General features: G+C 39.9%; 1 protein-coding gene across 1 annotated transcript in view; it reads left to right on the top strand.

The window, feature by feature from the left end:
* MAP1B (microtubule associated protein 1B) overlaps positions 1-7,537 on the top strand; it is a 71,278-nt gene extending 63,741 nt beyond the window's left edge. The window contains exons 6-7 of the mRNA XM_036403564.2: positions 902-1,140; positions 2,919-7,537. Of these exons, the coding sequence (XP_036259457.1) occupies positions 902-1,140; positions 2,919-3,074 (395 nt within the window). The 3' untranslated portion in view covers positions 3,075-7,537. The remainder of the gene's footprint in view (positions 1-901; positions 1,141-2,918) is intronic.
* The last annotated feature ends 5,575 nt before the right edge of the window (positions 7,538-13,112 follow it).

Genomic DNA, 13,112 nt, shown 5'->3' with positions numbered 1-13,112 from the left:
GACCCTAAATTGATCATATTGCTCAGATAATTGTTTACCAAGCTTAATCAACACGAGAAAGCTAATAAACCATAAACATTGATCATCTGGGTAAAATTACTGACTGAAACCCGATTTTTAGTTTACACCATGATTTTAGAGCAAAAGATGTGATTTTTTGTGTAATAGTTTTAATGTGTTTACATGTTGCACTTCATTTTGACTGAAGCTCTTAGAACAAGTACTGTATATCCTGTGTACAGCAGCTTCCCCCTACTTTTTGTGATAAGTAGCTTTTTGCAATAAGTAGCAAATTTATGAATGCAAATGAGGATACAGCAGGCAGACAAATACTTGACTGTGTTCCCTGAATTGCTTTGCAACTTCCTCCTTCCAAGTTCCTCTTTGTGCTCATGTGTAGTAGCTTCCTAATGCACCTGTAAGGCAGCCTGAGCACATCAATTGCTATCATGTCTTGCTATGTACCTCAGATTTAAGGACAGCTTCAAATTTTCATGGCCTCCTGTCTGATACAAGATTTTATGATCAGTCATACCCTACACTTTCAAAAAGCTGCCCTTCTTCATCAGGAAAATAATAGCAGTATTTCCTGAATGGTAATTCAGTAATCACAGCCCTGCCTAGTAATTGTTGGATAATAGTAGTATATTACTGGAAAAGGTTCAGCCAAATTTTTGATATATGGTAGTGATTTTTTATTGTATTATGTAGTTCCAGTTTTTCAGGTTTTTGCTCCCATTACAATCATAATTGGGGTACAACAAAGCTGTAACTTGCCATTGTATGTAGGAGGGTAATTCCATAATTGGCCACATCTCACCTCAGTGGTTATAACAGTAATTAATAAATGCATGCTTTTAACCAGCCTGTGATATATTCTTTTGTTGTTTGGTTTCCAAAGGACCTGGGAATACTAAGGTGGCAAAATCTACAGCGGTGCCTCCAGGACCTCCAGTGTATTTGGATCTGGTGTACATTCCCAACCACAGCAACAGCAAGAATGTTGATGTTGAGTTTTTCAAGAGGGTGCGGTCATCCTACTATGTGGTGAGCGGGAATGATGCCGCGGCCGAGGAGCCAAGCAGGGCTGTTCTGGACTCCCTGCTGGAGGGCAAGGCACAGTGGGAGAGTAACATGCAGGTAGGCTCTTCATTTCTATCTCAACCTGGAAATCTAACCTTTCTCAGCTATGAGAAACTAGAGCATCTCTGGCACAGATGGTGGCTGCCAGAGAATGGGGCCCTGGCTTCGTTTGAAAGACAGGTGTCTGCCAAGAAAGACAGGAACCTCCTTTGGAATGGAGAATATGATGAGAGGATAGAGGACCTGCACCCAACACCTTTTACCCAGACCAATTCTCCCGGTATCTCTGTCCTTCACAGACAACCCCCAGGTAAAAAGAGAGAGTAGCTAGCTGCACTCTTCCCCTGAGGTGTGGCAACTTCTTTTGCCTTTCTTAAGTACCCCATCATTATTATCTCCAATCAACACATGTGGGAGAAAATTCCTTGAAAGAAAGAAACAAAAGGAAGAATCCTAAACCCCAGCAGGCACCCTGGCTGGGCACCAGTGATGTGTGAAGCACAGAGCTGCACTGCTCTCCCTTCAGACCAGTTCCTGGTTTTTAAAACAGTTAAGAACTGGTTTATAGGGCCAGCTTGGCCATCTCATAATTTTACTACACCACATACATGATCTGACTTTGGCATTGTTGCAGTTTTGAGTAGGGAAGAAATGTTTCATACTTTCTAGAGAAATTACATGCATTTGGAAACTTCATGTCCCTTTCCATTATGATGAATAAGTGAAAAAAATATTTGTCTGTAATCTGAAGAGTTATCAGTGCAGATTGCAACCTTATGCTTCTCTTGAAAGCTGCATCTCAGCACTGTGAGAAACAAGCCTCACTCTTCAACATTTTTAAAATTTGAATAAGGGATAAAAGGGACAGTAAACAGTGATGGGTGTGTAGCTGTAGCTAGAGGCACACTGGCTAATCATAGCAAATAATACATAGCTAATACATAGCTAATCTTATGTACTTTTTCATTGCATTAGTCAAATACATATTCATAAAGATTAAACATATTCAAACATTTCTTTAAACTTGTTTACATGTTCCAGGGATTCTTTAGCTTGGTTCAACCCCTGACCCATCTTTTTAGAGTACATGCTGTAGTCATGGATGTGATTTTGAGAGTCGTGTCTCACTTATGTGGTTTCAGCAGGCAACAGTGATAGTTGAAGGGTCAGTGGCAGGGGTCTTTACATCTGTTCCTCAAATGTTATCTGACCATGCAGACCGTTTTAGCTATTTCCACAAGTCTTTTAAATCAACATCAGCTATTTCACAAATTCATCTGTTTTTCTCACTTCTGTCAGTTAGTTATAAAAACAAAGACATCAGTTATTATTTCACAACTACAGTTACTTCTGCAAAAGTTAACACATAGCATCCACTTTAATATTTTGTGAAAGCTTAAACTATAATTTATGTTTATCACACTAAAATATACAAGTTACACAGGGACCAAGACACTGGCCACAAAAAGCTGACAAATTATACTATATTAAATGCACGTAAAAGTGATTACAAATTGTACTATATCAAAATTGTGGTGATTAATAATAATTTGCAAAAGCCAATACATAACAGCGAAAGCCAAGAACTACATAGTTATTTATAACACCACCTTACAAAACCAACATTTTATTTTTATAAACCTTATTTTCAGTCATTCTATCTTACCTACATGTTGATTTCTTTTTATCCATCCATTTATTCAAGTATTTATTGCATAAAAATTCACTCTTTCCAAAAGGGAAACATACTTGTTGGCTGGGGCTTCTTGAAAAGACATTTTACATATCAACTGTTTCTGTGGTCCATTCAATAGGACTTTTATTTCATGTTGCAGGTGACTTTAATCCCAACCCATGACTCAGAAGTGATGAGGGAATGGTATCAAGAGACCCATGAGAAACAGCAAGATCTCAACATCATGGTTTTGGCAAGCAGCAGCACTGTTGTTATGCAAGATGAATCTTTTCCTGCATGCAAGATTGAGCTGTAAGAACAAGACCGTGCATCACAAGATTAAACTGTGTTTCCAGAAATTCTTCAGTTTGAAAAACACCTTTCCTGAAAATTCAAGTCATCTATTTCAACTGCTGAACTATATACCTGCCAAATGCTATACTGTGTCACAGTGATGCAAGTCACTAATATTTTTCAGTCTTTGTTGGTTGCTAAGGGAAATAACAGTCTTCCCATAGTAGAGTACAAATTACTGCGAAAATACAGATCAGTTGCATCTCCACTGAACGTTTTGAAACCATGCACTAGCAACCCCAATTGACTTTTGCCAGGTAGAGGCATTTGCCCTCTAAAGAAATACAAAGAGAGAATGAGAGAGAGGGGTAGGAGGAGAAAGTAGTATATTATTAGGTCTGCATTAGTCTCATGGCAATAGATGTATCGCTTACTAGAGTCTGCTTATGTTCTCACTTGAGAAGAAAGTCTTAAATTTTTATCAATTTGAGCTATCACTATGGGGATCCTTTTTTTAAAGAATTAAGTTAGCTCAAACATAAAAAGAAAGAGAACATGGCTAGGAAGGGATGTATGACCTAATCACTCATCAGCAGCTTTCCACTTTAATTTGAACTCTGCATACTGACACACCCTAACAATCATAGGCCAAATATGCATGTAGCCTGCACCCCATCCAGAAGTCTAAAACCTTTCTTACAACATGCAGAATTGTTGGTCTAAGGCATGCTTCCAGTGAAAGCCCACTCACTCCAGCCAGAACTGACCAGTCCACATGCTTGAAAACACCCATGTCCACTGTCGATTAACTAAAGCAAAATACCAAAGCGGTCGGGAGTACATACAGTAGACAATTTGCCTTAGAAAGTGACTTGAATGTACAAAGAAACTTGATGCACTTATTTTTTAATGCTGAGACAGCAAATTTATAAAACATCTGTGTAGGATCATAGTTACACCAGTAAAGAAGCGTGAATGTGCATGTGTGGTATTAGGAACTTATCTGACTGGTCAAATGGTTTGGTGCTATGAATTACATATACTAGTTATGTGAACACTTCACAGATGCACCTGGACAGCTCAACAAGGCAAGATGAGCTTTTTTTTGAAGGCTCCTTTCGTACTGTGGAAGCAAGATAGAAGTGGTGTCTAGTATCAGAGTTACAAAATTTAGTGAAACATTCAGAATGATGGAAAAGGTTACCTGTGAGCCTGTACAGTATTCAGCCTTCCTTTGTCCTACCTGATTTCATTTGTTTAATTTAAGAGTGAACATGGGAACAAATGTACAGAAGCCTTTCTTTTTAGTGCTGCATGAACTTTTAATACATGACTTGTAACAAACATTTTCATTTACAGGTAAATGCAAAGAAAAATTTTTCAGGTGAAGGCATTCTTTTTAGTAGTTTTGTAAGATAAATGAGTAGTGTTGTTTAAGATTCTAGTGAGAATTGATATTGAGGTAAAATTTACTGAAAACAGTCAACTGTCAATACCTTTTTCAGGAGACGGGTATAGAAGGATACCCTCATAAAATTATTCTGTTGATGGTGACAGAAAATGGGATTTGAGAAGTTGATTGCCCAATACTTAAAAGGTTATAACTTACATTCTCAACTCTCACAAGATCTTGGAAAAGGATAGAACAAGCAATAAGCAAAAAGTCCCTTCTCTTCCCTTTTCCTTCCCTTCCTTTCCCTTTTCTTCCCCTTTGCTTTCCTCTTTCCTCTACTCTTTCCTTTCCTCCTCTCTTTCCTTTACTCCTCTCTCCTCCTCTCATTTCCTCTCTTTTTACTCTTTCACATCCTTTCTTCTTCCTCTTGTTGCCTCTTCCTTTAATATTCTTTTTTTCTTCCTTTTCTTTCCTTCTTCATGCCTCCATTCTTTTCCTTCTCTATACTGTTTGCAGAGGAACAGCACCACTGCTCTGTGATTTAAGACAGTTTGGATTTTTTAGTCTCAGAAATTTTACCCCAATTAAAAAAATCTTGTTGCATTGCAGAAGATCTTCAAATCTGAATTTAAGAAGGTGTAAAGGCCTACAGCATGGAGTTACGTGCTGGTTGTGTGAATCACCATTATGGCTGTTAAGTTTTACAATGTAGTGAACTATGACCTCATTTTCTCTACTTATAATTTATTTCAATTTTACATTGTTAGGATATTTTTGTTTAATAGGTGTAAGTTTGCACTCCTAATTTTTATGAGGGTTTTTTAATACTGGTTTAGGGTCTTGTAAATGTGGGCTTCTCATGCCCATTTAATGCTGTGAATTACTGTCAGTGGTTGAGGTTTTGATTTATTTTTAATGTCTTCTCTTTTTTTAGATTTCTCTAGCAATGCTGTGTTATTTATTGCTATACCTTTTAAGTAGTTACGAATAACTCAAAGTGACTACGGCACAAAAGGCAGATGGAAATGTATTGTGAAAACAAGCATGTTTGCTGGGCTCATGTAATTCACTTAAAAATGCTTTTGTAATACATAGTCTACAAAGATATGGGATAACTTTGCAGACTATGTTGTATAATTTTGCAGGTATGTTCTGCAGAATTTTTGGCAGAACAGTTGTACTGTTTCTACAATTTTTTCTGATTTGTCTATTATATAGTTCAGAATTCAAACCTTTTGAGTGGGTGGGAACAGATTTTCTGATTTTCTGACAACACCTGACATGGTTTGTATCTCTGCTTTGGTAGAAAATTGTTTTAAGTACAGCAGTGGTTTTGTGACTAATCTCACTTATGCCACTCACTCCTGTGAATCAGGAGCAATTTCACTACTGTCAGGGAAGTTACAGTCATCTGATCCTACTGTAAATTAAATTGGAATCAAGCCTTAAATATGCCCAAGCAAATTTAGGATGGCTGAAACATTTGTTTTACTTCTGAAATAATAATTATAATTAGACACATGTACATTTGCTTTTTTTGCTGCTACAAGAATATTAAAACCATGGTCTGGCTATTCTGAGGTATTGTAATGCCTGTTCCATCCACTCCCTTCCAAATGGCAATGGCACCTAGATTCAACACTGCGATGAGCTCCTCCATTGGCTCCTCTTGCCCTTAATGACTTTCCTGCCTGTGGATCTAATCTACCTGTGCTAATCCTAGTACTACACAACTAGTTTAGTGTAACAGTCATCAAGATGTACTGTGTACATTAACGATGAGTGCTGTTGATCAGCATAGATTTCTAGGAGCATGGTTTGTTATTGATTACTCTAATTGTAAAGATTCAATATCTGAGTGCAAAGAACACTCCATTTCAATGATGGTATTACCCATAACAGCATTCCCAGTCATGATCTTTATGCTATTAATATAATGCTTCATAATTCAATGAAGAATTAACTTTGGGGATCCCATCCCACTCTTGAACTTGGACAGGGCCTCTCTTGCATGCCTTTTCAAAGTCCTGTGGTGGGCCTGACTCATTGACCTCTATTTTCACCCCATCTTTCATAGAAATCACTTTTGATTTTTTTTTTACTTATTTTACATACTGTGGTGAATGGAGATAACTGTGTATATGAATGTTGGGGTTTTTTTAATTGTCTATGATAGCTTATGCATTTTAGGAGAGTTCTGGTACTCTTTTACTAAGATTTAATAAATTTGTTAATTGAATTTTCAATCCCTCCCAACACAAGCAAATGAGTTCCAAGGAGCACTTGCTGTGCATTTGGGACATTTCTGTCATGCGCTTCTCTTTGTTCATCTGTCGCCAGAGGTTCTTGCTCAGTAATGATGTTTATGAGAGAAATAGTAATTTTCTTGATCTGGATTTACTAGAATATGAAAAAATACTATGTTTACACTTGAAAGAAAAGCTTTCATCATTTCACTTAATAATTGAACAAAACACTAAAATCAACTAGGTGTAAGCATTTCTTAGAATGCAATTATATTATTCACCTGGTTTAAAAATGTTTGCTATTTTAAATTTGAAAAAAAAAGAAAAAACTCGTGTTTGTTGTGACTTTACAAAAAAATTCTAAAAAAAAGAGTAACTAAATAAAACAATAGCATAAAATATAGAAAGAAAAAAACTTAAGAAGCAGCTTCTCTCTACTAGGCTAACTAAGTGCTCCAGAAGGCAGGAGCTACCTCTTCAAGACTGGGCTGTAATCTCAATGTAAAAGACAAAATCTGAAATATGCTTTCACGCATTTGCATGCAGCCATTATCTTCCAAACTATGGAAAGAAAGTCTTGTGGCTGGCTGAGAAGCACCTCACACACCTCCTCTCTCTTGTTCTGAATGGTGTTTGTGTCAGTCTGCAGCTGTGTATGGTATTATGTCTTATAATCCTGCATCACTTCTATTCTATCCAGTCATATCTAATGTAGAAAATTAGTTTCCAGTGAAAGTAATATGTAGTGCTTTTATGATATTTGTGTGCAATATCCCCTCTTCCATTGAGGATATTTGATGTAAAGGAATCAAACTCAGTTCCACAATAAAATACAAAAGTGCTAAAGTGGTGTTGACATGTTTCTTGTCTTTGTGTATGTATGTATTTTTAAGTTCTCTCTTTCTCTTAGTCATGATTACCTAGTCTATGGGTTTGGTTTTTTTTTCTGAAGATCAGTGATTATTTGAATGCCAGACAAATCCCAATCTCTCTTTAGTAATTGGAAGATAAATGTGGAAGGGTACTTTTATCTTGTGGTGTGAAACATTACCATGATGTACCATGACATGGCTTCTCTTTGTTGTTCTCATTCCTGTATTCCTCAGCAGAATGAGAAAACACCTCATTTTCAGTAAGTACACAGTCACAGATGATGCCAAATAAAGTTATATGAAACTGAGCCCACCATGAGGTCTTTTCCAAAGTTGTAGCAGTTCAACAAGAGTGTGTAGCTTGTCTGCAGTAGTCATGGACCCTTCCTGACCATCATTGCCAATTCGTCTTGGTTGGAGGGGACAGAGTATGTGGGGAAGCTGAGCCCTCAGTTCAGTTTTTTACTCTATAAATGTTAGACTTCCTCTACTGCTGTTGAGGGAGGCTGTAACATCAGGCTTTCTGCCTTTGTAGTGGCTTGCAGCAGTCAATGGTGATGGTATGAAAGCAGGTAAAGACTGGAGCAGCAAAATGCAAGGGGTGCTCATTCCCAGGAGAAGCAGAGGTCCTGTGGGATTTCCTCCACCCTCAAAAGACAGAAGTCCTCTTTTGCAGGCCCTTATTCATCTCCGAAGTCCAAGGGCTTCTTTCTAGCTTCTTATGATGGTAAGAAATGCTGTACTTTGCTTGAATTGGGCTGAGCATGGTGAAATAGGGAAAAATGGTGGCTAGATAAGGGAAGTCAAGTGCTGCAAATCTTATAACTCTGCATATGAGTATATCAAGGTTTTCTAAGCTTTGTGGTAAGAGTAACTGATGCTACTTAAGATATATTAAAATGACTGTGCAAGGGAGACCAGGTCAAGCTTCAATCCCAGTCATTTACTTGCAGCTGCATAGCAAATTTCTGGATTTTCATAGCTGTAACAGGGTCCAGGCCTGCCTGGTATGTGGTGTTTGGCTTGTTGTTTCTAGATGACAAATGAAAGCTTTCTTCAACACAGCTTAACAAATTCAATCAGCTTATGAAGTATTATTTCAGATTCCATGGGAACATGGTGGTTCCTCAGACCTTTTTAGTCTATAAAAAATGGGGGATCTATCTTGTGGCATCCTAGACCGGTAGACTATTCATTCTTGATTTCTAGTGTTCTGAGGATAGGAGGAAATTTTAGCTTTTCATTGTCCCCAATGTCTTGGTTTGAAAAGACAGGTGTCTGCTAAGGAAAGCAGGAGCCTCCCTTGGGATGGAAAATGTAAACCCCCTCCCTCCAAATTATTGTAATTTTGAAATTAAGGGGCTCTCAGGCAAGGTTCATAAAAATAAAAATGCAGTAATACAAAACAACACGGACAGAATCAGAATATTACCAGGGTGCTGGTAGCAGTCTGATTAGATGTTGGCTGCAGTCCTCCTGGAGTGACAGATGTGGTTCTGTTGAAACAATGAGCCTATAGAAAGGGAGTACATTTCCTCTGAAGGTCCAGTGGCAGTGTAGATGGGCCTGGTCTTCCTCTGGGAATCCAGTGCAAAAAAGCTGCTCTGGTGTTCCAAGTCTCAGATTCTATCCAAGTAGGAATGCTTGGCTCCTCCCCATGGGCGGAGCATCTCACAATGGGATGATGTAATTTTACCAGTCATACAGTGACACTCAATGGCCCATTACCAGAAGATATGTCCCTGAGGGAGGATTGGTTGTTGAAGAGATATAGAAAAACTGCCCCACCTGGTTTTAACAGGTGGCCCAATTAACAGAAGATAACTGCCCCACCTCTAAGAGATGGCAACAGAATACACACCCCTGGCCAGTCATGCATTTGCAACCTAAGACACCCAGGATGTGGCAAAAAAGAGGTGTTGAAGGGTCTCTGATTAACAGCTACAGTGACATGCCATAGATCCAGCTTCTGCCCAACATTGCAACAAAACTCCTATGATGCTTTCTAAAGCATCTCTGAGCTCATAAGCATTTCCCATGTCCTTAATTCAGCAAGCAGTTTTTGACTGCTGCCTGCTGTCATAGTCACTATTCATCTTCCACAGTTGTGACTAGTCTGCACTAGCACGTACCATCCTCTGTTGTGCTGTGTGTGCCTTTGACACCATCTCCCACAGCACACTCCTGGAAGAGCTGGCAGCCCTCAACTTGGTCAGGAGCACCCTTTGCTAAGAACTGGCTGGATGGCCAGGCCCAGAGAGTGGTGGTGAACAGTACTGCATCCAGTTGTGCTCTAGTGGTGTCCCACAGGGATCAGTGTTGGGGCCAGTTCTATTTAGTATTTTTATTGATGAATTTGATGAGGAGATTGAGTCTACCATGATCAAATTTGCAGATGATACCAAGCTGGAAGCAAGTGTCAATCAGTTGGAGGGTAGGAGGGCACTGGAGAGGGACCTGGACAGGCTGGATTAATGGGCAGAAGCCAAGAATATGAGGTTTAACAAGGCCAAGTTCTGAGTCTTGCACTTTGGCTACAACAGCCTCAGGCAGAGCTCCAGGCTGGGGACAGAGTGGCTGGGCAGTGGTCAGGCAGAAAGGAATCTGGGGATACTGACTGACAGCAGCTGAACGTGAGCCAGCAGTGCCCAGGTGGCCAAGAAGGCCAATGGCATCCTGGCCTGTGCCAGCCATAGTGTGGCCAGCAGGAGCAGGGCAGGGATTGTCCCCCTGTACTCAGCACTGGTGAGGCCACACCTCAAATCCTGTGTCCAGTTCTTGAGCCCTCAGTTTAAGAAGGACATTGAGGTGCTGGAGCATGTCCAGAGAAGGGCAACAAGATTGGTGAAGGGTCGGAGCTCAAGCCCTGTGAGGAGCAGCTGAGGGAGCTGAGGTTGTTTAGCCTGGAGAAGAGGAGGCTCAGAGGGGACCTCGTCCCTCTCTACAACTCCCAGAAGGAGGGTGTAGCCAGGTGGGAGCTGGACTCTTTTCCCAGGCATCCAGTGACAGGGTAAGAGGACACAGTCCTAAAGTGCATCAGGGGAGGTTTAGGTTGGACATTAAAAGGTATTTCCTCACAGAAAGGGTGATCGATCGGGCATTAGAATTCCCGGGGAGGTGGTGGAGTCACTTTCCATGAAGATTTGTCCATCACCTGTGCTTGTGAATCACACAGAAAAGATAAGTGAAATATCTGGAGCTTATGCCCTAATACAAACAAAGCTAAACATACATAACAATGCCTATATGCACTAGAGTTACATCCTCTGTACCTGTTAAGGTACAGAAATTAATTTTGATTGAGCTTTTACAAACCTCATGTTATTTTACCGCTGCTCACCTGTGCTACTTTCCTAACAGCTGAAGGTAAACTGAACCACCAAGTCAATTAAATACTTAATATGAACCCTCCTTGTGAGTGCAAGTCAGTGTACCCAGACAGAGTTTACAGTTTCCAAAGATGAAATTATACCAGGAGTTACCATGTGTAAGGATCAGAACAGGCTTGAAAATTTCTTTGCCCAAATCACTTAAAGGAGGAATTATCAAAATTTGCAATAAGCAAGATATATTGAAAGCTGAATTTGTCATGTGCTAGTCACTGGAGCTCTAATTCTAAGATTATTTCTGTACCTGGGCCATTTTAAATTTCGAATCGGTAGAATGGACTTGAATTCATCAGAAAGGTTTAAGAGTAGCATGACTCAGTACTATGTAATTGCTAGCTAAGTTCAGTGACAACTTTGATTTCTGTGGGGACACTGATGCAGAGTAGGTGGCACAGTTTTCTACCACATTTAGCATCTAAAGTTACTTTTGAATTAATGGTTTGTCACTAATTTTTGACCTATACTTCATTCTCCATGGTTTTATTGTGAAAGAGTCACTGTCACAAGTTCATGTTGTCAGCAGTATAGCAGTAGCTTCTCTTCTACAGTTGAAAAGCCTTTTCCTCATCTCAGAAGTTCCTATCATTAAATTTCCAGAAAGGTAAATTTAACTCTACTCTCCACAGATGTGTTCAAATATTCAAATATAATTTGCAGGACCGAATAGTAGTTTGTACTGACCCAGGAACCTCAGGAACTGTAGTTTAAACTGACCCAGGAACCTCAGCAAAAGTGGATGCTGTTCAGTGGACCACATATTGCATCCTTTTAAAATCAGTGGTGCAATTCCCTTTTGTGACTGTTGACTCCAGCTTCCCAAGGAGGCAGGGGAAGAGAGGACACTTGCTAACCTGTGTCCCAGACTGTCTTCCATCTGTCTCAACAGCACAGTGATGACTGCTCAGGCCAGAAATTCCCTTGTAGCAGCCAACCTTCACCCAAAGCTGGTAAGCATCATCATCCTAGTCCTATCGTTTAAGGGTGACCAGAGAACTCTGGGATGGGCAGGCAAGCAGCTGGGACAGGCCACTTAGGGAAGGAACAGGTGCTTGACACCAGCACTGTGTGTAGGACACAACATATGACCCAGTCTGAAAGCATCTTGTAACTTTATCTTGGCAAGGTCAGGTGTTACCATAAATAGGGCCCATCTGTGCAAGGCTTCTGGCAACATTTATTTGAGCTGCAAGGGTATAAATATGTAATTCTCTTCTTGTGAATAATGGATAATGACCTTCAGTGCTTTGCTGGAACGGTTCTGCCAGTAACACTGGCAGTTACGTATTTACTTGCCTCAGCAGCAGCATATTTGGTGTCTGCCATGGGTTTGAATTGGGATGCTTTTTTTCTTCTAAGAGCAGCCAAATTCTTACCAACATACCAAGCAGGTTTTGCGTTTGTATTGGCCTCTGTTTCTTTTGGCTAGTATTGTTGATGGGTCTCTCCCAGACTCAGAAAAATACGGGAGAGCTGTTCACACTGGCATGTGCAAGTCTGGCAATGCTGTGCCACACACACTACCAGAGTCAGGTATTATTTGGGCTGCTTATCACAGCTATCACATTGACTACGCAAGCCAATGCATATAGCAATAGGAGATTTTCCCCTGCCTTTAGCAATAAAAACACCAGAAGAATGAGCAGGGAAATTATTCAAAAACTTGCAAGAAAAAAGATGCAGTACTTTGATTTAGAAATATACTGACAAGGGGAAAACTGCAATAACTTTAATCCTAATCACAGCTGTAGTTAAACGAAAACAGGATGCGAAGGAACATTTCCAGGAGAGGTGTTCCAAAAATATGAGCTAGTGTTACTGCTAAGAAAGATTTTGGTATGTCCCCTCCAGGAAGGATTTAGCCAGTCCTATTCATGTATAGAAAGGTCTAGACAGCTGTCTGAAACAGGACAGCAAGAACCAGAAATGCTTCAAAAAGCATTGAGAGTACCCTAGCATCCTAGTAAGAAAGTGCTCATTGGGTTGTGAGCTTGCATCAAACATCAAATCAAGCACCAGGGAGCAGGACTGGCGGACTCAGAGTTTTTTGTGTTTGTAGAGCACAAAGCTGTTTTTTTAATACGCATATATAAAAACACATCCACACTCTTCCCTTAGCATCAGAGCTCACATTTAAGCAGCAGCAGATCAAAAGAGGCTGTA

This window comes from Molothrus ater, chromosome Z (assembly GCF_012460135.2).
Source record: "Molothrus ater isolate BHLD 08-10-18 breed brown headed cowbird chromosome Z, BPBGC_Mater_1.1, whole genome shotgun sequence".
Taxonomy (NCBI): Eukaryota; Metazoa; Chordata; class Aves; order Passeriformes; family Icteridae; genus Molothrus; species Molothrus ater.
The sequence above is the reverse complement of the archived record's forward strand: the minus strand, read 5'-3'. Positions and strand labels throughout refer to the sequence as shown.